Source organism: Chelonia mydas, chromosome 5, assembly GCF_015237465.2.
Source record: "Chelonia mydas isolate rCheMyd1 chromosome 5, rCheMyd1.pri.v2, whole genome shotgun sequence".
Taxonomy (NCBI): domain Eukaryota; kingdom Metazoa; phylum Chordata; order Testudines; family Cheloniidae; genus Chelonia; species Chelonia mydas.
Window position 1 is genome coordinate 18,308,570 of NC_051245.2, and position 24,806 is coordinate 18,333,375.

Below are 24,806 nucleotides of genomic sequence, written 5' to 3' on the forward strand. Positions count from 1 at the left end.
CAGAGCCATGTGCAATGTCAGAAACTTCTCCCTGACAGAATTTGCTGCTTACGTTCCTCAAAGCAGGAGCACACCAACTGAGCATGCTCGGTAAATCTGCTGAAGCTGCTGCCCTCACTTGGAATCAGATTCTTCTGCCTGCTCTTGACAAGTATTAGGAGGGGGCTGAGTGGGTGGGCAGAGTCTGAGCAGGGGGCAGAAATTAACTGGCCAGGGGGGTCAAGTAGCTGGAGGCAGGGGCAGGAGAGAGGCAAAATCAGAGGGCGGGGGTAGCAGGCAAGGTTAAGCCCAGGGGTGAGGGGCTGCCAGATGGTGGCAAAACCCCTGCAGGGGAGAGACAGGGAGGGGAGTAACAGTTACCCTGATGGGATAAGCTACCTGCCATGTCTGCAAAAACAGGGTTAAAGGCAGAGGGCTTTTTTATTTCCTCTCTCACAGGACAGACTAGGTCTCAGCACCGACTTCCTAGGGCTGGGCTCTTAAAGGCACAGGCACCGACTGCCTGAACAGGGAAGCTCCTCTCTATCTGATATACTAACGTGTTACAGGTTTCAGAGTAGCAGCCGTGTTAGTCTGTATTTGCAAAAAGAAAAGGAGTGCTTGTGGCACCTTAGAGACTAACCAATTTATCTGAGCATAAGTTTTCGTGAGCTACAGCTCACTTCATCGGACTTGATTCAGTGAAATATTTTACATACACCCCCAAAAACTGTGTGTCAAAAAGTCTCATAGCAATTCACAAATGTGTTTTATCTGCTGCGGTAACTCCCTGAATTGCACTCCTTTCCTTGTAATCCATTTGAAATATAGTTTTGCTCCTTTTAATTGTGTACTTTTAAAAATTACTCTTATGACTCTTAGCACTTCATCATTTACCTTTGTTATCTTTGCAAATGCATGTCATTGTGCTATTTAATTTATAGTTTAATAGCAAATACTCATCGAAAATATTTATAAGTAAATAGTTGCTAGAAGTTTTAGCAATGCCATCTGGGTTTCTAGTATAGCACTTGTCCTATATATGCCTCCCATTGATATCAGTACGAGCTGTTCATATGTTTCGGAGGAGATTTATGATCAAATAACTGTGTCAAATTGAAATGAAAATCCTAATTTGGCTGAAAATATCCATTTAAAAACAGCTAAAAGATTTAGAAAGGTAAGTTAATGGATGAATACAATAAAGGAAATGTATATTTAAACTACAGGATCCAACCTAATAGTTTTGTAAAACACATTTTAAAAAATCTTTTATGTCGTTAAGAATGTAATGCTATTTGGGAAAAGAATGAATCAGCTGTAGAATAACTCACTTGCTTTTTTAATTTAATTTAAATCAATCCAGCAAATGCAAAGACATCTCCATGCTGTCCCTAGTTGTAACATGGCTTGCTCAAATAATGACAATTTAATATTGTAAAGTTGTTTCTTCCAGTTCATAACATGATTGAAGAACTTTTAGATTTTTTTCCCACCTTTCTTCATAGGTCAGGTTTTCAAAACCTTTTGTCATTTTTATTGCTCTCCTCTGGACTCTCCCCAGTTTATCCACATCTTTCCTAAAGTGTGGCATCCAAAACTGGACACAGTACTCCAGCGGAGACCTCACCATTGCCAAGCAGAGTGGGACAATTACCTCCCATGTCTTATATACAACACTCTTGTTAATATACCCCAGAATATTCGCCATTTCACAAGTGCATCACATTATTGACTTATGTGCAGTTTATTATCCATTATAGCAGTGGTTTTCAAACTTTTTTTCTGGGGACCCAGTTGAAGAAAGTGCGGAGCCGGTGCTTGGGGCAGGGGCAGCGCGCGGAGCCCCATGGCCCCCCTGCTTAGAAGCCGGATCCACTGCTGGCTGCTTCCGGGATGCAGCGTTGGAAGAGGTAGGCACTAGCCTGCCTTAGCTGGGCAGCACTGCCAACGGGAATTTAGTGTCCCAGTTGGCGGTGCTGACCAGAGCAAGGCGACCCAGTGCCTTACATGCTGTGACCCAGTACTGGGTCATGACCCGCAGTTTGGAAAACACTGCATTATAGTATAATGTATGAATGTTGACAATGACTAAAAATATTACCACCTAATGGCTTCAACGATCTCTGCTCATTTCTCAGTAGACAAGGGTTCACACATTACAATGAATACTTTTAATTGTACCACTGGTGACAGCCTCAGAGATTCCAAGGATTGAGTGGACAGAGAAGAACATCAAACGAGATCCCTCTGCTTCAGGGGAGAGGCACATTAGAGGGACAATGAGGGGAAGCTTGCACAGCCACACTTTGGACATTGGATAAAATAAAAACCAATTAGACTACTCCTCTGAGTCCTTTTCTTTGAAATTTAACTGGATGCTGGGCTGATATTTGAGATATGCCAAATTCAGATACTGTGGACAACCTAGTGATTGATTTGGTATTGTATTGTACTAGCACAGCAGCACCTGTTTGGACCACTTTTGATTTCAGATCTAGTGCCAATCTCACTAAAAGTTAGGAACACAAAATATGTGATAAACAGTCTCTGAAGAGGAGGATCAGCTCTGCATTTATCCTACCTTTATATCTAGTTACTTTCAGGAGAAGGCTTTGCATATGGCTCTGAGCATAGGACCCAAGGTGTTCATATATTTAAGTATACAATGACCGGGTGAATGAAAACCATCTGACAGGTTTCAGAGTAGCAGCCGTGTTAGTCTGTATCCGCAAAAAGAAAATCCTTGCAACAAAGCCCGTTGCCAACTGTGTCCACATATCTATTCAGGGGACACCATCATAGGGCCTAATCACATCAACCCCGCTATCAGAGGCTCGTTCACCTGCACATCTACCAATGTGATATATGCCATCATGTGCCAGCAATGCCCCTCTGCCATGTACATTGGCCAAACCGGACAGTCTCTACGTAAAAGAATAAATGGACACAAATCAGACGTCAAGAATTATAACATTCAAAAACCACTAGATTACAGACCTAAAAGTGGCAATATTATAACAAAAAAACTTCAGAAACAGACTCCAGCGAAAGACTGCTGAATTGGAATTAATTTTCAAACTGGACACCATTAAATTAGGCTTGAATAAAGACTGGGAGTGGATGTGTCATTACACAAAGTAAAACTATTTCCCCATATTTATTTTTCTCCCCTACTGTTCCTCACACGTTCTTGTCAACTGCTGGAAATGGCCCACCTTGATTATCACGACAAAAGGTTTTTTTTCTTCTCCTGCTGGTAATAGCTCACCTTACCTGATCACTCTCGTAACAGTGTGTATGGTAACACCCATTGTTTCATGTTCTCTCTGTACATAAAATCCCCCTACTGTATTTTCCACTGCATGCATCCAATGAAGTGAGCTGTAGCTCACGAAAGCTTATGCTCTAATAAATTTGTTACTCTAAGGTGCCACAAGTCCTCCTCTTCTTTTTGAAAACCATCTGTTTCACTGATGTTACTGCTTTTTTTTCCTGGTTTCTCTATCATTACTTTTCCCATTTCCCTCCCACTGGTCTGCTATGGTTTGTATGTGTTAAACTTAGTCACACTATCAAGCACATCTTTTCTCCTGGACTGGTGGGGCTGGAAAAGTTTTATTAAATTTACACATATGGTATTGTGTATTTTGACTGTTAATTTATCATGGCTTTGGATATGCATTTACTGAGATTGTATACACCTAAATGAATCCAGCCCCCAGGGAATGGGAGTGAATGCATGGATTCTTAATGCTCTCGGAAAACTATACACAAACTTTCCTTAAATTACAAATCACTAAACCTATTAGTTCTGTGCTAAAGTTTAAGCAGACATCAGCAATATCTACATATACAAACTACTGTAATAATACCTAGCTCTTATGTAGCACTTTTTATCTGCAGAGTCAGAGTTTAAGGTCAGAAGGGACCAGTAGATCGTCTAGTCTGACCTCCTGTATGTCATAGGTCACCAATACCTGCACATTAAACCCAACAATCGAAATGAGACCAAAGTATTACAAGTCATCGGAGAATAGACTAATTCATGCCACAGTCAGAATCGGAGAGACAAAGGCACACCAGTGCGCAAAGCCCCTGCAATAGCAGGAATAATGGGAGGCAGAAAATCCTGCATGTGACCCATACCTACATGCTGCAGAGGAAAGCAAAAAAAACCCCAAGGTCACTGCCAATCTGACCTGGTGGGAAATTCCTGTCCAACCCCACATAGGATGATCAGTTAGACCCTGAGTATGTGAACAAGAACCAGACAGCCAAGCACCTGACAGAGAATGTTTGGTGCCACCTCATGGCCCTGGCCCATCCCACTCAGTTTCCCATCTCCAGCAATATAGATCTCAAAGCACTTTACCAAGGAGGTCAGTATCATTATCCCTGTTTTATAGATGCAGAAACTGAGGCACGGAGAGGTGAAGTGACTTGGCTAAGGTCACTCTGCAGGCCAGTGGCAGAATCAGGAATAGAATCCAGGTCTTCTGAGTCCCAGTACAGTGCTCCATCCATTAGGAAATACTGCTTCAAGTGAAAATCAACTATTGTTACATCCCACTATTCAAGATAATATTTTGCCAATTAAGTAAAATTAATAGTTTTAATCTGTATTTGCCGGACACTGGTATACATCACAGTCTTACATACAATTATGGTATGGGATTGATTTCATCAAGAGATTTTGTTGGTGTGGTATGCATTAAAACATATGATGGAGGTATCTTTACTACTAACTGTAAATTATAAACAATTTTTGCGTGTATTTATCTATTTTGGCTGTGTTCTGGAAGGTTCTTTATTGGTCATTTTAAGATGCATTCTGCCTCCTACTCGCATTTAGTACCTTGTTCCACCCATAGTCCCATTGAAATAAAAATGCACACTATGGGATTAGTTGCACATTTACGTACTACTCAATTTTAAGTAAAAATAGTGGGATTTATCCTCATTCTTAGAAGATCAGTAGTAGCTTAATCTCATTTTGTTTTATGTACACTAACTTAAGAAAAAAAATGTTTTGCAAATCTTTTTACAGGCAGTTTTGTGAGGTGTATACCTACTTTAGAAGCATGCTGTATTATAAATCTTTTTCCATGAATGTAAGAGGTTACCTCTTCTGTAGTAACACTCCTCCTGAATTGCATGTTAGTTATGAGATTTAAATTGTTAAGGGTGATGAATTTGTTTCTATTACTTATTAGATAAATGATAATCTTACAGATCAATGTTGCTAAATCTAAGGTTTGTTAACTGCATTTCTAGGATAAGCCACATCTATTCAGAGACACAAGTATTCCCATTACCAATAGCTTTCATTTTGTGGGATGTTTAATTGGTATTTGTCTATACGATTTTCCCTGCTTAACCCCCCAAAAATGTAAAGAAATAAATAGACATTGCCAATAAATAGAGTTGTATTAGGAAGCACTAGAATGGTATCAACTGGGGCGAATGAGGCAGGAAAGAAATTAAAGCTAAAGCTTTAAAGCTTCTTATGTTCTATACTATTACAATTATTTTGTTTCACTTTCTTGATGGATTAAAAAAAGATATACATTACTTACTTGATCCAGTTGCTTTGAAAGTATTTGTAAAGCAGTGGTAATGTTTATTTAAAAATATAAAAATTTTTTTGAAGGTAGCTGTTAAAGGTGAATTGCAAAGGAAACAAAAAATGTTTGGTTAGCCTTTAAGTATAAAGTAGGCCTCAATTTAAATTTTGTTAAAGTCCTCTATTAAAACAGGAAAACTAGGATTCAATATTTCTAGTACTAAAAAAGCAGAAAATAGCTTTTTGGAAAAACTAACATTGAGGCTGTCTTGTACAGCATAAAGAGCACAATCTGTTTCCTTTGCAATCCATCTTCCATGCATCTGGGAAGCATTGAAAAACAGACTGTGTGGCAGACCTTGGATATACAAAATAAAGATGACTAACAGTTCCCTTTAGAGTGTTTCTTTGAGTCAGTTTTTCTGACACACCCATTTGGGCACATATCAGCTAGGGGGCTAATGAGGGCAAGTAACAGATCCAGCCGGTCCATCTTTGTTGGAACCACTGTTACATAAAAAAAATTAAATAGAAAGTCGATTAAGTAAATAATGTGCACACACAAAAAGCAGGGAACAACTATATTATTTCTGTTTTAGTCCTCATTCCTTTGTGTGGGTGTGGCATTTGGGTGATGGCAACGTAAGGTGTTTTTCACACTGGGTACTTCATTTGATCACTGAATAAGGACACTTTTCAAGCACTATCTCTCACTATGTCTGACATAATAGAGCATGACAGTGGTGTTGTGAAGACCACTGCAGTTAAGGTGCAACACACAGCAAGCATAGCTTCCTTCCCCTCTCCCCCAGTTGCATTTACTAATTATTGATGTTTGCCAGCTGAGTGACTCTTCTACCCTGAAATACTGCCACACCTTATGGTCTTGGACATAAAGGATCAAATCTCAAAGGTGGTTTTAATAAACTTTCCTGTCAAAACATGCATGCTCTATTAGAAATCTGCATTTAGGGCAATTGTTTGCACAATCAGATATCTTTTTGAAATCTAGCCTACAGAATGTAATTGCTAGAAATACATATATTGATAACTGTATTAAGTTTTGTATTGTATCATTTGGGGAAAGAAACATTTCCTTTTTAAAAACTACTTTCAAGTCAACATGACTGACTTGTTTAATCAATAGATTCTTCATTTTTAATTCTGTTTTTTGCTCACTTAGCTGTCACTGTGGGCTATCAAAAATGCCACCCATCTCCATCTTGCATCCGTGGTCATAAAAACCCTTGTGGATGTGTGTATTCACCCCTGCCAGAATAAGTATTAATATCTTATATAAAGCTAGGTCTCTGCAATACAGTAACCTTCTACCTACAAAAATTAAAACTGATCTCATTTTGACTTAGATCTATGAATTTCTGTAGTACTAGTTGTACTCTGGGGACACTTTGGATTTGATTATAGATCCAAACTTTGTGGCTCAGACCTGCCTCTTCTAACATTGTGATTGAGAGCACCATCACATGAGACTTGCATGTGATTACACTGGTTTGCTGAAGCTCATTTTATATGAACTCTGTGTATGCTACATCCCTTCACTTTAATAGAGAGGATATTTCAGCATGTACATTTTGTGGATCATATTCAAAGATTTATTCCTCTCCAGAATTCTCATTGTTGGATAAATACATATTTTATTTTAGCACTTCAGTTCCCTTTCTTACAGGAATCCAGAACCTTCCAAACTAATTGTATTTACCCAGCCAGAACAGGAAGCAATGCTTCTACCTTCAGTGGTGGAGAGAACATTGCTTACTACCCTCATAAATCTAATCACTGAAGCAAGGTCTGGAATAAAGATGCTAAAGAATTATACACCAATGCCAAACATAAGAGGAAAGTTGTATACATATAAATCATATGCAGCTGTCACCTGGGTTCATTTTAAAATTAAAGAATTTGAGATCTTTAATATTTTAAGTGTGGTCTATATGGAGAATGTAGATGTGTAGTTTAATTTCATGTACTTCTGTTAGTAGCAGAAATGATGACTAAGCATAACAGTATATGTTTTGCTATTTTTTTAGGAAAAAGCTTTTTGCTTTTTTTTTTTTTAAAATCAGAACCTGAGTTGCCATCAAAACACATAAAATAGAGTCAGACTTCACTGTAACCTAAAGATAAAGCGATGTGCTCTGTAACACACGTTCACATCATTTACTGTGTAAAGTTGTGAGATTTTTTATGTAGCAATTGTTAATTAGTATGTTCCTCTCAGGAACTAGTCAGTATTTAGGATTTAAGCATAATTTGATTTTGCCCTGGAATTAAAAGCATTGACATTTTAATAGTAAAATATCTCATTAGATTAGTACATCTCAAAGTTATTTTATCTTGAATAAAACAGGCAAGGTATTAACAACTGTAAACGTGTTTATTACAAGTTACTTTGCAACAATAATTAGCTAACATTTAAACAGCAATTTTGTAATCAGTCTTCATTGGCCAAGATTTTTTTAAAATTATATTCCTAAATCAACATTGAGGTAAATCAGCAAAGTAGTTAAGCATGTTCTTAAGTATCTTTCCAAACTGGGACCTCGCCTAATCAATGGCTGGAAATGCTGACAACTGTCTTGGTGGCTATTCCAACTACAAATAGTAAAAGCCTATTTGTGAGTTAGAACTGCCTGTAGATGATGCTCTGTTCACATTACTGATGTGTTATACCTCTAGCAGTTAGTGACTAACTACTAAGAAAGCAGTACTATTTTCTCTATATTCCATTAGTTTCACAAGCCCCACCATTCAAGTCAGTATTTTCTGTATTTTGAGTTTAAAAAATGTTTTAACAGCAAGAACACCCATGCCCTAATGGATGCCATTTGGTTGATACAAGAATAAGTGTAAGTGTTTCAAACTGGTTTGCAATGTTTTAATATGGGTAGTAACAACTGGAGGATTCATCGCATCTAGTGTGCATTTTAGGGGAAGGCAGTCTCCATTGCTGCTCTCTTTGGACTAAATAAAACATTAATCTGCTAGTTTAACACAAGAATACATAGTATTAATCACTTTTAAAAGGAATTATCAATAGTTTTACACTATTAATTGTTGAGGTGGTCTGTTTGTTTCTGTATGCTATTTTGTCACATTACACTTTAAAATAGTACATTTCTTTAATGCATGAATATGATTGTATTACCTCCAAGTGCCAGGGCTTATGGTGTCCTTATTTTTACACCAGTCATCTCTGTATTATGTATATAATAATCACTTTGGTTTAAAATACCTTAATAAACTGTTAGACTGTGGTGAACACATCACATTCTTTTTTCCTTTGTTTGTTTTTAACTTTTCAGAAGGTTTATTCATGTGCATTTTGGAAACAGGTTTTAGATTCTTCCATTCAGCCAGGAGTTCCTTTTGCATTTCTGCAGGTAGTTCAGAAAAAATATTTGGGTCAACATTAGGAGGAAATACAATTCTTCCTTCTCCATATGCTTGCTCTCTCTGACCTTCATCCTGAGAGGCTGCTCCAATGGGCTGCTCTTGTGTGTCTGAACTGTGGGGCTGAAGAAAATGTTGTTGACTTTGCAAGTTCAATACAATTGAATCAGTGTTATTGAAATTCAGTGATTCCTTAGGTACTTGTTCCATACAGTCATCCATTAATGCACTTTCAGGGTACTCAGGAGGATCCTGTAGACTGAGAATACAATTAGGATTAGGCCTGTGTACCATGGCAGTCTCCATCTCACTGGTAGATTGAAAGTGTTCACTGCATACCAAACTGCTGATACTATGATCTGCTCTTCTGGAATTCGGGGTAGTGTGCATTTGTTCTTGTGCAAAAAATGGTGGTGCTCCTTTAGAAAAAGGTAATGGCTGGCTCAAAACATTCTGTGTATGGATCCTTTCCCCAGTTTTGTCAGAAATAATTTCCTCTTTAATATCTTCTGGAAGCTGACTGAAGACCTCCTGGTCAATGCCAGCGGGAAGCAAATGAAGTGGGCAAACAGGAATTTCAGGTTCTTCTGTGCAGCTTTTGGTTTCTAGTGAAGATTCTCTAGTTCTTATATTTTTAATTCTTCCATCTGGTACAAAACTGCAGGAGTTCACTTGGTCTTGTGGAACACCTTCCATTTTCTACAGCATAAAATATATTATTTAGCTACATAATGCATATGAAAAATATTAAATGATTAAAAGGACACCATGTCATAAATACAATTATACTGATAGTGATCCCTTAAATCCTGCTTCCACAAACAAAAATTACCACTGAATCACCCAGCAACAAAGATTTTTCTATTCAACCTAGTACTTAGAGATAGATAATGGACCAGATATTTAAAGAGTTTTGCTGCGGTTGTAAAACAAGTACCGTCTGGCAGCCCAGCTACATCAAAGTCCTTCAATATGTCTAAATACTTATTTACAGACTGTATCATTAAAGTTTGCATCTAAAGAAAATTTAAAAGGACAAAACTTTCAAACCAAATTATGTTGCACCCAGAAAAGAAGAATGAGCCTCTGTGTAAAAGCAATTATCAGAGAAAAAAGAAGATATGAGAGCATGGACACCTGAGAAGTTGGGATAGGGGTAGGGAGTTAACAGAGCTGGATGTCTGCATATAGGTTGTATGACAGATTGTGGAAGGGAAGGTGGTCAGCTAGGGACAAATGTGCAGTGAAAAAAGGAGAGAACCAAGAACAAAAGATATAAACTTTGCACATCTCATCTAACAGAGTAATTGCATACCAAATACTGATCATTATAGACACAAGATCTGTTTGCATGTATAAATGTGTGACTTGAAGTCATGATTACTTGTATGTAACCAAGGACAGAATTTTGATAAATTAACCTCAAGTTTCTAAATACAAAGCAGATCTTAAATGATCAACAGTACAGTGACTCACAAATACTAAGAATTAAAAAATACAGAATCACAGAATATCAGGATTGGAAGGGACCTCAGGAGGTCATCTAGTCCAACTCCCTGCTCAAAGCAGGACCAATCCCCAATTTTTGCCCCAGATCCCTAAATGACCCCTCAAGGATTGAACTCACAACTCTGGGTTTAGCAGGTCAATGCTCAAACCACTGAGCTATGCCTCCCCCCAAAGACATCTGGGGTGAAGTGCTAGCCCCACTGAAATCAATGGGAGTTTTACTGTGTCTTCAATGAGGCCAAGATTTCAACCATGGTCTTTTGTCAACTTCCCTATATTTCCATAAAAAAAAAAAATCTATATTAAAGTAACACATCATAGTTGATTTAAATTATATAAGTGAGATTTGAAGATGAAATCCTACCCTTAATTCCTAGCCTGAACAGGGTGAGTTAAGAGCATATGGAAAGTAAAGCAACCCAGTGTTTGAAGACACCCTTATAGCTAAGTGCAAAAAGGTAAATTAAGGGCACTTTAACACGATTAAATTCAAGCTAAACAGTTAAAGATATTTTATGAGAGAGAGAAATATTTAGGTCACTTCAGTTCCACCATGACCTATAGATCACACATTACAGAAGCACTGAGGTTTTCAAAAATGGATGCTGAAAAATTAGGCTCTTAACTTCATACTTAGGTATCTACTTAAGTAGCCTGATTTTTCAGACGTGCTGAGCAGGCAGAAGAGCTCCCATTAAAGTCAGTGGGAAACCTAAATTTTAGGCATCCACTTCGGAAAACCTTGGCTCCACAAGCTCCTCTCTTTTTCCCACAGTAATAAAGTTTCATTGCCTAGTATTGTCCCATTCAAGACATGGTAATTGAAAACAGATTAATACTACCAAAGAAGGATAGCATAAACTCATCTTGTAAATAGCTTGTACTCAGGAGAGCCCAGAGTCCTTCATTTTTACTACCGAGATGATATTTGGGATTATAAAACTTCTTAAAGTATTAAGGATACTACAGCATATATATAGTCTCAGTCTGAATTTAGTGCACTTGATTTGATTGACAGTTTTTAATAATCTTCAACTTACTTTGCTAGCACTTGAAGAGCGTGACGACCGAGTTACATAAAATCCTATGGATCCTTTGGCGAGGCTAGGCAGAGCTTTAAGATTTGAGAAGCAGACACTCAGAAGGGTAAGATGAAATGGCATCTCCACTTTTATCATCTTTCTAAACAATTTCATAAGGATACCAACCAGTGGGGCTACAACATCATAGGTTCCTGAACATGAAATGTAAACAAACAGCAGAATTAATTTAAATCTTTCTATAAGGGGCTGAATGGAATTAAGGTTTGTGCATGAGATAGTCTGGACTTTTAACACTTTGCACTAATGCAAAATAAGTTAGCATTTACCCTAATTGTTCAATGCACTGAAAAAATCTCAGTTCTTAGGAAATGTGAGGGATTGTAACTACAGTTGTGCCAAGCAAGGCAGCATTTATTTGATCATCTGAAAATAAAGAGACTTAAGTTTACAGTTTTTGACACTTAAAAAGGTTTTCTAAAATAAATTTTATGGTTGCAAGAAGTGCCAGATTGACAACCCTAGGGACATGCCCACGGAATCTCTATAGCATAGACATTAATGATACAAGCTCTCCTGTTCTGCCCTGTCATCTCTGTTGAGAAGTGATGTGATAATTGGAAAAGTGGTCAATTTAAACAAACACAATTAAACTAACATCCTGCAAATGGAAAAAGCCTTTTTATACAACTGAGAGTAGCTCACTCTCCCTTTCTATTAAATCGTCTTCAAACGGATCCAATTAATGACAATGACAATTTGTGTGATATGGCTATCTGACAACAAAGAGCTTATTGACCACTTATTTACTTTCGCAGGAGTGTGTGAACCTATCAGAGGGTAATAAATGTTGGTCTCTTCCAATCTAGATCGGATTCAGAGGTGAAACCCTTTACTAATTCCGGTCTATCATTACAGTATTTTATAAAACTCTCTACTTACTAAGAGAGAAAACATAATGATACTGAATAGTAGTGAAGTGATTGGTCAAATATAGGGAAAAGATAAACTCCATATGAAGTGGCAAATGAAAGACTGTAATCCTTATTTAGGATGGACAAACCCTGGCTTCAGAGGAGGAAGACTGTATACATGTCACACACTGTTGGATAAGGAGTGATTCAGAAAGATCCTGAAATCTTATAGTTAACAGCCACACAAAATTCCTTTCACTCACTCATTCCTTGCATGTAATTTCTCTCTCTTTTCTTTTTGGACAGAGATGAGTTACATTTAATTAATTTTTCAACATCAGGGTAAAAGACAGGCAAGTATATTTTGTGCCTGGGTTAGTAAACTCCCAAAACAATCTTGCAAGGCTGAGTTAACAACTTTGTTACTTATTGAACAAGTTATTCCTGCCAGGAAGTCCTGTTTTTTTAACATTGTTTCACTGAGATACATCTATCACATAAAACCAATGCAATACGCCTCTACCCGGATATAACGTGACCAAATATAACACGGGTTCGCATACAACATGATAAAGCAGGCCTCCCCCACATCCCAGGGTCTGGGAGGCAGGAGCTGTGGGGAGGCATTTTGGGGGGCCCCGCAGGCCCAGAGTGGCCTGGGTGATTAGCCGGGGGCTGGGAGCAGCCCGCTCCGCTTCCCTCACCCTGGCCACAGCTGTGTCGCTAGGGGGAGGGATTCCCCCCCCCGCACTCACCGTCAGCAGCGGAAGCGGAGCAGCCCAGCCCCAGCCCGCTCCACTCCGCCAGTTCCCAGCCGCAGCACTCTGCTTCCCGTCACCGGTGAATGCGGGGGGCGTCCTTTCCCCAACCTCCCCGCACTCACCAGCGGAAGGAAGCAGAGTGCCGCAGCTGGAAGCTGGCAGAGTGGAGCGCGCTAGGGCCACGTCGCTCCACTTCCCACCGCAGGTGAGTGTGGAGGGCATCCTTTCCCCAACCTCCCTGCACTCACCGGCGGCGGGAAGCGGAGTGCCACGGCTGGGAGCTGGCTGAGTGGAGCAGGCTGGGGCCACGTTGCTCCACTTCCCACCACTCCCGGTGAGTGCCTGTCATGGGGCGGGGCAGTCAGGGGGCAGGGAGGTTGGGTAGGGGCGAGGTCCTGGGGGTGATTAGGGACAGGGTGTCTCTGGACGGGGCGGACAGGGGACAAGGAGCAGGGGGGCCAAAGCAAGTTCGATACAATGTGGTTTCACATATAACACGGTAAGATTGTTTGGCTCCCGCGGACAGCGTTATATCAGGGTAGAGGTGTACTTTAAATTAAAAAACAGCATATGAAACATTGTTCAGAAACCTAGATTTAAAGTAACTTAAAGCAAAGCAAAGGTAACGCTTAATACCTGAAACTTTATAGATACTGAAATTAATAGACTGATAAACCTTCCTTCCCAGAAGGAAGTATCATTTCATTGTTCCTATGAATGTGCCAAATACTTGGGCATTTCTCCAGTTAAAGCAACCCTGGTTAAAATTTCAAACAACATATTGTGCACCAAAGGAATCCTTAACCAAACTAACAACTGACCAAATACTTTCTGAAAACAAAACTTCCCAAAAGCTCTTACCTGTCCCAAATTTCTGAACAACATGAGAGGGAATAGGACACTGACGACTCTCCCGACTAAACCATTTATTGGTTGATGAAAATTTACGGATGGTTAATCTTATTGTATGTGGCTTTCTTCCATCTTTGGATATTCTGAAGAAGATAAAGGTGTGCAGAGCAATTAACATTACCACTGCTTTACAAATACTTTCAAAGCAACTGGATAAAGTAAGTAATGTATATCTTTTTTTAATCCATCAAGAAAGTGAAACAAAATAATGGTAATAGTATAGAACATAAGAAACTTTAAAGCTTTAGCTTTAATTTCTTTCCTGCCTCATTCTCCCCAATTGATACCATTCTAGTGCTTCCTAACTCAACTCTATTTACTGGCAATGTCTATTTATTTCTTCACATTTTTTACAAATGGTTTCAATAAATAGTTTTTGTTTAGTATTGCACACAGTTGAAGACTGGTAGAAAAAAACTTACTGTTTTATTCACTTAAGGAAAAAATCTCTACATTAGTAAACAAAGTGGTGGAAGCCCCATTGCTTGAGATTTTTAGACATGGACTGCTGGAAGTACTAGAATATGGTTCTCAACCTAGAGATAAAACCATCTTGTCCATCCCATATTGCTAAGTGGTAGTAAGGTCCCAGTATTAAAAGGCAGTCCTGGTATGTAAAAGGTTGAGAATGACTGTACTAGAAAATATGTTGAAGGGAACAATTCTGCCCTGACAGAGTGGAAGGCTAACACCCTCCACCCCTGTGGTGTCCTGGAACCCTGGATCCAAGCCCTGGGTTAGCACAATTTGTGTGTAAATGGAAGGGGAGTTAGGCCTGAGCCTGAATTTGAACCCTCAGCTTACACTGAAGTGTCAACATACTTGTGGTGGCTACATAATCAAGACAGGAGATAAGGGGAATGAATTAATTCTTCCTGTCTGTACTAAAATAAATGGAAGTATCTTGATGATGATGTGGGAGAAGCAGAATTTGGATACTGCCTGGATGTGAGCGGTAATGGAAAGCGAGGAGTTGAAGATGACCCCAAGGTTGTAAGCCTGAGTAACAGGAACAATGATGGTGTTGTCTGCAGTTGTGCAGAACAGTAGAAGGCAAGATAAGGAGTTCAGTTTTGGCCACATTAAGCTTAAGTTGATGGCACAACATTAAAGAGATGTCAGAGAAACCAGCTGAGATGCAAGGTCTAACCAAGGGAAGCAGTCAGAAGTGGAGAAGATGCGAGACAGCAGCATAACAATAGTAACTGAAACCATGCAAGTGGATAAGATTACCCAGGGACAGGGTAGAGAGAAAAAAGTTTCAGTGGAGTAGAGAGGGTGAAAGCCAGACTGGGGGAGAGGAGCAGGATGGAGTTGCAGGAGGGGAATTTGAGGCCACAGTTGCAGAGGACACATTTCACAAGTTCAGAGATAAAGGTAATGAGGAAGTAGTTAGAGAGGCAGGTGGGGTTGAGGGGCAGCACTCTGAAGATAGGAGAGACCACAGTATGCTCTGCAAAATATAAGACAAACCTTACATATGCCCAGTGTTCTTTCAGGTCACAAACTCAGTCAGCAATAAGAATAAATGAAGACAGTCACCTGTCTAAAAGGTTAGCAAGTAGTTCTTCCATTTTCTTTTTAACTTCCACTTCTGATGAACATTTTTTAAAAGAATCTTCATCACTAAGGGACTGTAAGAAATGCAATAGTCCTTTTAATTTTGTGTATTATCAAGTGACCAAGCAAATTCAAAAGGTATGAAAGGGAATAGCTTTTCCACATAATTCACATATTAACCTCTGGAACTCATTGCCACAAAATACCATTAAACCTAGAGCTCAGTAGGATTCAAAAAAAGATCAGACATTAGTAGAGGTAACAAGAATATCCTGAGTTATAATAGTAAATATAAATAAAATTAAAAGAATTTTGGAAGAGATATGAACTGCCATGTCCTCTAACTATGGGGAGTTGGGAAAAACTTTCCTGAGTGGCAGGATATCTCGTAATTGTAGGATTTCTTGTAACTTACTCTGAAGCAGACAGTACTGACCATTGTCAGAGACAGGATCCCAGAATAGATGGACTACTGGTCTGATCCAGTATGACAATTCCTGTGTTCATTATGACTGGATGTCAGCAAGCTCAGCAAAACTGTACTCAAAGAGTGCAATCTTTCTCATTCTGAAAAACTGTATTTTCATATGTCATTTGTACCTGAGGAGGTCCTGAGGAGGCCACAGGGGAGTCATCCTCTCCATAGCTGAGCTTTTGAATGTGCTGAGCAACTGAAACTCCTAGTTCCTTTTCTAGTATTACAGGTGAAAAGGTCTGGAGATCACGCACACTGCTGAGACCCAGCAACTCTAGGCGCTTGGTAGTTTTATAGCCAATCCCTAGATGAAAAAAGTGTGTGATAACTTGAGTAAAATCTCTTTACAAAATAATACAGTACACAGGAAAGTCATTTAAAAGATTAAGATATGCTTAGCAAGTTGTATTTATAATTTATATATTATATAAAATACTAAAAACTAATTTATTATTTGGTTAATAAACTAAAATACCTTTTCCCTATAAATATAATTTATAAAGTTTTGCCATATAAAACTAGCCATTATCAAACAATTATTTTAATTATAGAACTGGAAGTTCTTTGAAGCAACATTTTCAAGTAATTGAGACCCACACTTTAGGATTGAGCAAATTTTTTTTTCAAAAGTTATATAAGTACTGATATCAATATCAGTGTTTGGGTGTCAATGAAAACAGTCTGAGATTTATACATTCTTTTTAGGTATTTGCAACCCAAATGCTGCAGCACTTGTGTTAGTGCAGAACCAAAAAGTGACATGAACTAGAGAACAGAAGTACAACAAACTAGTACAGTTTCACTGACTAGTTTGAATAAAATGCAAAAAGTAAATATAAATATGAAAAAACAGATTTTAAAATTCTTTCAGTTTTAAAAGCATAGTGTGTATATTAAAATTATGAATTCTCACAATGTCTAAATGAAAGATTGTGGCACCAATATCTTACCAGGCACTTTTCTGATGTGATCGAGGCTGCCTACTAGGTCCTGACAGCTTTCAGGTAGAAGAACTGTTTGTTGATTTGGTTTGAAGGTACCAGATACTAGTTTAGATAGTAATTTGTTAGAGGCCACTCCTGCACAGCCTGTAAGACCCAGTCTATTGTACATGGCTTCCCTCATCTCTGCTGCAATCTGAGATCCAATGACAAGTCTTATATGCATCACATCATGTAAACTGACAGCTGTGAAGACAAAAAGGAGGTGGTCACTTCTCAGCATACAATGACCACTCAAATCACTACAGGTCCATTCGCTAATAAGAAGATTCATGTGCTTATAACCTATTAAAAACTTTATGGGAAAGAGTGTGGTCTACTGGGTAGATCAAGGGGCTGAATGTAAGGACTATTGGGTTCTCTGCCATAGAGTAAATATTTAACCTCAGACAAGTGATTTAACCTCTTTGTACCTCAGTTACCTCCTCTCTAAAATTAAAAGGGTAACACTCTAGCATCACAGAATTATTGTGAAAATTACTTAATGTTTGGAAAGTACTTTAAGGATAAATACACTCTATAAATGTTTAATAGATATCAAAGAAAAATATTTAAATATCATCATGTAACAGACTCTTGCCTCCATATAACCAAATGGAAAAATTAATGAATTAGAGATTTAGGAGTACAACATTTGTTTAATTAAGATAACTGGAAGGTGTCCATCTCTGTTACTCAAGGGTGAACACTAATGAAATGAGACCTTATTAAGGCAGTTCTTTCTCGGAACTGTATTAAAAATTATAGCAACAGTTGATATTAACATCTGGTCTGATAAAAATCAACTGCTCTTTTCCTTCATTTATGAAATGAATATAAATCTTGCTATGCCAACTGTGTGCACTTGTGAGCTAGAAGGATCCTAGTGGAGAATATGAATCAGTCCAATTTCTACAGTCAGCCCCCAGTGACTTCAGTACAAGTCCCATGCAGTCACCCTGTACAGCAAAACTTTTTGCTCTGTTTTTTGGTATACATTAAGGATATGTTTGATGAAAATTTCAATTAGCTGACACACACTAACTAAACACTTAAAACTAAATTTTCATGAACTAACATGAAAGCTGTTACTTTAAGCTCAATCAAACTAGATATTTAATTCTACATTTAACTGTCTTTTTTGAAGACCACATAAACAAAAGAATCTATTCTCTCAACTCACTGTGCATGCCCAACTTCCACTGACATTAATATACGAAGGTACACATGCCACTCAAAATGAGATTCTCAGATATGAAATTATGGTATATTGCAAGTCGTTTCCTGGCAGTATAACCATAGGGAAAATAAAAGTTTTCCAGACAATACTGTATTGAATAGGAAATGTGTTATCATGCAGTTTTGAAAGTTTAATAAACTTAGTTATCAAGATACTTTTTGTACTAAATTCTACTAATATTTAATAAAATATTTTAGCAAAATAGGGAACCACCACTCACTTTGATTATTATACACATGACCAGACACAGACACTTTGGAACAGCCATCTCTCTGCAGCTGTGCTAGTCTCTTCTCTACCAACTCTGTGATATCCACAAAATTTTCATCAAATCCAAGTCTTTCTACCAGTGGACTAAATTCTTCCAGTAGCTCTATGGAAAAAAGCAAAGTATGTAACTGGGACAGGTATGACAAACACAGGGATATCTTTAAACTACTGTATCCACTTTATAAATGTTAACTGTATCTCTCATTGTTGCAAGCAGTGTTGCTGTAGCCGTGTTGGTCCCAGGACATTAGGGAGACAAGGTGACCTAAAGAAAAGCTGTGTAAACTTGAAAGCTTGTCTCTCTCACTACCAGAAACTGGTTTAGTAAGAGATATTACGTCACCCACCTTCTCAGCTGTATCTCAGTGAGCCAGGAACTGTATGCAGGCTGGTGGGGAAGATTACCAAGCTCCATCTAGGACCTAAAATTGCTGGGGGGCATAATTACTACAGACCCTGGGACAGAAACTCTTACAGAAAGGTACCAACCCCACGATTAACTGCATATACTGGTTCAAACCAAGCCCTAGTTTTGATCCAACAAATTGACAAGACTCTTTAACCAAGATGGACACCCTCCTTAAGTGTTTGAAAGAGTGGAACCCAACAGGGTCTGTGACTGAATGCACCCATGTATTCACAACCTATACACCACTGTAATAATCTTTCTACAAAATATGCCTTGTGAGGTATCACTTGAAAACTAATAACTTGTTGGTCAATAATATCATGGTGAAAAATGTGTAGCAACATTATACGTAAAGTTATGAACATAAGCTGAAGTTTTGACTGAAATGTGTTTAGCAGACAAGTCTGTGGAGTGGGTAAACCAGCTGAACGACAAACTGACACTTCTAGCCCTGTGTCATTGAAGTCGATTGGCAATCCCTGGTCAAATGGCCATTCTTTGGCAGCAGAAACAGATGGATTTGTACTTTAACAAACATGGAACCTCTTTCACCACAAGACCCCATGTCTCCATCCTCAGAGCTGGAAGGAACTTCATCTAGGTGTAACCCTCAGGAAAATGCATTTCAGAGGGTGACTGGACAATAAAAGGGAGGTACAAAAACACCCCAGGTACCCTGGATCCTTCTCTCTCCCCAAAGGAACCAGCCTTTGGACTTTGGGAGGGGTTCGGACCTGAGAATTTGGTCAGTCCTGTTGCTGGGAACATGTGGTAAGGATTTCACCTTAAACTATGTCTCGTTTGTTAAGTTTTACTTATTAGAAAGCATTTAATCTTTATTTCTCTTGTAACCATTTTTGATTTCAATACCTTATACTTGTACTCACTTAAAACCTCTCTCTTTGAAATTAAATAAACTTGTTTTATTATTTAAGCAAAACTAATCCAGTGACATCTTTAAACTGAATTGTTCAGAAACTCCAATTAAAGTACCACACTGTTATACATTGATCCCTTACAGGGGCAACATATCTCGAATATCTGAACTGTCCAGGAGAGGGCTGGGCATTGCAGAACACAAGTTTCTGGGGAAAATTCGGGTCTGGAAGTGTATTGGTGTCACTCTGTAAGTAGTAACAAAGGCTGCTGGAAGCTAGTGTGTGGCTGGGGTGTTGCTGACAGGCTGTTGGAGTCAGAGTTGCTGAACCAGGACTGCAGCTATAGACACGAAGGGTGTAACCTACATGCTAGAAGGCTGTTTGTGGGACCTACAACAGCAAAACATTGTGAAGCACCCAAGGTTGCAGGGCAGGAGGTGACAACCCCTCACTAGTCTGGATTGGACTCTGGAATGTTATTGGGTCTCCATAAGGAAAATGGGGAGAATCTCTAGTAAGCTAAAGCATGTGTTTAGACTTGTTATTGTTTTATTATGTTTTCTCTGTAATATTTTTGTCCTAAAATAAATGTACTGTGCTCTGCATACGGCTGTTTGGTCTCTGGTAAATCACGGTCTTAGCCCTTGAGAGAAAGTTGAACTAGGGCAGACCTGCGGGAATAATCACAATGAATTGCAGGACGCTGCAGCCTACATGTCAGGTCTGGATGGAGAGGGACGCAGGTCCCTGTCTGGAAAGAGCTGATGGCTAGATCCCTTGACACTTAAGAGAACATCCCTTGAGCAAACTACACAGGAAGTCAGAGGTGCAGTTGCTCTGAAATTGTGACAATAACCACATAGCGTAATAATGTAAACTTGGGACTTCATATTCTCTACAATACACAGTGGATTTCCCACTGATCTAAGTGCGAAATTTGCACAGAACTCAAGGGGAGAACATAGCTGCAAGGTAATACTATTGAATACCTTATTGTCTCTTCAGCACTCAATGAGAAAATCTGCTTCCCTTTAGGCCACTGCTATTTTGCCCTTTACTTCCTTTCTCTGCTCCTTTCCCTTTTCTCTTTGAGAGTCTTCAAGGTTTTAACTTCTGTAATTCTTTCCCTGCAGCAACTCCAAATTCCCAATCCTGTGGACTTCATTATCAACCCCTTGAAGAAGATTAACAAGGGACAGGGGAGTTCATACTTCTGAGTCTCTGACTCAAGCTATCTGCAGTCTCAGGCAAATGTCATGACATCAGTTTCCCCTCAGTTCATTTTTGGAAGGTTCTCTCTGCAGCCATGAGGGCTTGAAACTTACCTTTCATTTGAAAAATATTAACATTAAAGATTCTGCAGAATCCTAGTATGTCATGTAGGCCATTTAAATACACCCAGCTGTCTGAATCCAGCATGCACCTCTAATCTAGATAATGACTGAGCCCAACTGCTTAGTTTGTGAAATCTGATGGAATCAGAGATTGAGATGGCATCCCTACAAGCCTTATGACAATTTTCTAAAGCTCACATAAAATCAGAAATGTTTATGGAGGAAATTTTTTTTACCATAATAAGTATATGTACAGTACTTATTTCCCACTATTAAAAAATTGTTAACCTGTACCTGTAACCTTGTATGACATTTCTCTGTATTGTGTCAGGTCCTCTCCATTAACTAGCACTAGCTCTGGGCATTTTTCTTTAGCATCTCTGACAGACATAAGTTTCTGAATTCCAAGTTTCCTGGCTTCATAGTTACAGGTAACTACCAAGTATTTCTGCTGAACACCTGGAAACAAAGGTAAAAAATCCTAACACTTTACATTTACATAACATTTTAATGAGTCATTTGTTTATTACAGTACTTCTATGCCAATGGTTTACACTTTGCTATCAAAGCCTGTAATGCAAATCCCTCAATCAGTAAAAATTTAATACCGTTTTTAAGAAGAAATACACCCTAATTTTATTGTGTAAGACTGACGGAAGCAGGACCCTTGCTCATAGTCTTAGAACATTTTATGGTAATAAAATATTTTTTCTTAAATGCCATATTAATTTTTCATTTATTAAAAAGGTATTCTCACTATTTTTGGCCCTTATCATGCAACCTGATATATACATGGGCACATCTGCATTAGTATAAAATTAATTTAAAAATATTTACTTCACTCTTTTCTTCCACTGATTAGTTAATTCACATGCAATAGTAACAACAGTTTTAAGCTCAATTGACCCTTACAACCCAGTGGAGTACGTTATGAAAGACAGAGCACAAGTAAAAAAGTATCTTTGTCTTTCTCAACCACATAAACATAAACCAAACAGCAATAAACAGCAACATATAAATTTACCTAAAGGTCTGTCTCTTAATTCAGGATTACGGATCATTTCTACTTGTGCATAAAAGCAGTCCAGGTCAGTGTGCACAATTACCCTGTGTGCTGTACTTCCTGATGGTACAGTCTTGCCATTACCTGCTGCAATGAAAATGCACAACCAAGTTTAAAGATAACATCCTTCTTACCCTTGTCAATAATGCAGCAAACAATCTCACACATGAAAACTATGCTTGGAAATCAAGCACTGTGTGGCAAAGCAGAGAGAGTTTATAAATTATACATTAATTCGGTCAGAAGCCAATTGGCACAGTGGTTTGGTATCAGTAAAAGATACTGCTGTCTACACCCTGAAGACCTCTTGTAGATGGCCAGTGCCACCTCGATTCTTTTTTACTGAATAATTTTATAAAGTTGTATTTCTGATACAGCACCCTTTACATTGTATGCCTTGGTTTATTTTAATTATTGCTAGAAAATATATAAGGATTTTCCTACTCTGTTTAGAAGCATCCAGTGGGTGGGCACAAAAGTGACAACACCAAATATACTTCCCACCTCTTTATCTCTGAGAACACACCTGCCTAGTATCTCTACAATTTCAGCTTCTCTACTGCTGCAGGTTTAAATAAACAACCTGTCTATGAAAGAATATGCACATGAACTCCACCTACTAGCAGCCCACGAGTGATGCAACCGATCATCAACCAGAAAGCCAAAATGCTGTCAAGTGCAAAGAGCAAACTTTACAGAAATATATTTTTAAATTATATAGTAAGGCCCATACTATATAATTTCAAAAAAATATATTTCTTAAAGTTTAAATCTGTTATGCTGGTTCTTGACCCAAAGATGAAAATTTTCTTAGGAAAGTTTGAGAAAAAATGTACTAAGCTACATTTTAATACTTAAGTACAGATTTAATGATTTTAAAAATATCAGATTTTCCCCCTTCTGGGGACTTGTTTTTTTTAGATGAAAGGGAATGCACTTTAAGTTATATGAAAATGTGCTGAAATGTGCAACATTTAACTGTTTCAATCCAAGGTTTCTAATTCCATTGAATTGGTGTTTTGCATGTTCCTAATGTGAAAAAGGACTGAGCACTTGGAGCAGCACCATTTTCTAGATATTATTATTTATATGGCACTTCAACCAGATGTGGTGTTTTACAAGCAAATATGAGGCCTTGGTTCAGCTACACTGTTACCATTTAAATAGGTTGGAAGCATTAAATTTGTGTTGGTAAATACTGATTTCCCTATACACACACAAACCAACAACAAAAATATTTCCACTGATAATAACTGAAATGTACAGACAGGCAAAGTAACTAAATTTCTGTTTGAGAACTTATTAGTGTGCGATTTGAGAATATTTACTTTATATATTTTGACAGGTGATGTTGACAATTTGTGTTTTAACCGTTATAAAGCCTTAACTTTTTTAATCTCACTCAGTCTATTGTCATTAAATTATTGTCTGCCACCGCCCGATTGACCCCCCCCCAAAAAGTGAAAAATTAAAAACTGCTAAAACCCGGGGGAAATGCTTAAAAATAAGCATGGCTATTAGCCATCAAAATGATAAAAAATTAATCGAATTCTGACAAGCTCCACATCTGAACCAGTCCCAACACCGATGGGGCTGTGCAGAGACCAGGGCAATGGGGGACAGTGAGGGGGAAACAGGGAGGCGAGGGAATGGGGAGACGCTGGGGGGAGCAAGCTGGGCGCTGGGGGCAGGACAGATCCCTGGGGGAGTCGCTCAGCTCCGGGCGGGACAAACACTCGTGTCTCAGGGGCCCTAGCTCTCGACGTCTGCCTGACTACATCGCCCGGCGGGCTCCAGATTCTCCCCGCCGGCAACAGCTCCAGCCCCCGCCACCCCGTTCTCGGGGCGATGGGGCCCGTATTTACACTGTGCTCCGAGAGTGGCGGAGGAGCCTCTCGCGGGCGCCGCATGGCTCCAAGGCCCGCCAGGCTCCGGGCAAAGCCAGTCCGGTTCCTCCTCCTCCTCTTCCTCCTCCGGGAGCTCCATGCGGCCGCCGCCGCAGCGCAGGAACACACTGAGGTGAACGGCTCCCGCCCCGTCCCCGAGCGAGCGGCCGGCCGGCCGGGCCCGCACGCGGCGTTCAGCCCAGCGACGCCGACCGGGGGCTGGGCACCGCAAGCGCTTCGCTCGGAATCCACCCGCCCGCTTTCCGTAGCCACGCCCACTGGGCTAGGGCCACAGCCTGGGGTCAGCCGGCACCCTCCGGCCGCGCAGGGGGTGGGTCCGGGCCGCGGCCCTACAGCGCCCTCGAATTCGGCCCGGTACTCAAACCGCTGCAGGCGGGAGACCAGGGAGCTCAGCCTCACCCACAGCATCAGGCTGTGTCGGACGTAACACCGCCACTTACCCACACCCAGCCCTGGCCTGGCGGGCAGGGTCCGCTCCTCAGACGAGCGCAAGCGGGGTATAGGAAAGTCTTGGCTCGGCAGCACCCTTCACGCCCCTGGCAGGCGTCCTCGGGTGGTACTGCAATCAGTAGCACTGCGAGAGGGGCCACAGACGGCC

The 24,806-nt window shown here is 39.5% G+C and overlaps 1 protein-coding gene across 6 annotated transcripts; it reads right to left on the minus strand.

Annotated features, from left to right (window-relative positions):
- Window positions 1–7,921: 7,921 nt before the first annotated feature.
- POLI (DNA polymerase iota) lies at window positions 7,922–24,782 on the minus strand. Of its 6 annotated transcripts, XM_037902535.2 has the most exons (11): window positions 24,167–24,441; window positions 22,263–22,388; window positions 21,533–21,697; window positions 18,568–18,720; window positions 17,078–17,314; window positions 16,253–16,431; window positions 15,635–15,726; window positions 14,042–14,175; window positions 11,506–11,699; window positions 9,296–9,655; window positions 7,922–9,215 (listed from the first exon to the last, which is right to left on the minus strand). In XM_037902535.2, exons 1-11 carry the CDS (start codon window positions 24,285–24,287, stop codon window positions 9,198–9,200), a joined length of 1,779 nt encoding a protein of 592 aa, XP_037758463.1. In that variant the 5' UTR covers window positions 24,288–24,441; the 3' UTR covers window positions 7,922–9,197. The 6 variants fall into 6 exon arrangements, with proteins under 6 accessions (XP_037758463.1, XP_027673549.2, XP_037758460.1 ...); XM_027817748.3 differs by lacking the exon at window positions 24,167–24,441 and adding an exon at window positions 24,649–24,782 and having other exon boundaries at window positions 7,922–9,655; XM_037902532.2 differs by having other exon boundaries at window positions 7,922–9,655; window positions 24,167–24,484.
- Window positions 24,783–24,806: the final 24 nt, after the last annotated feature.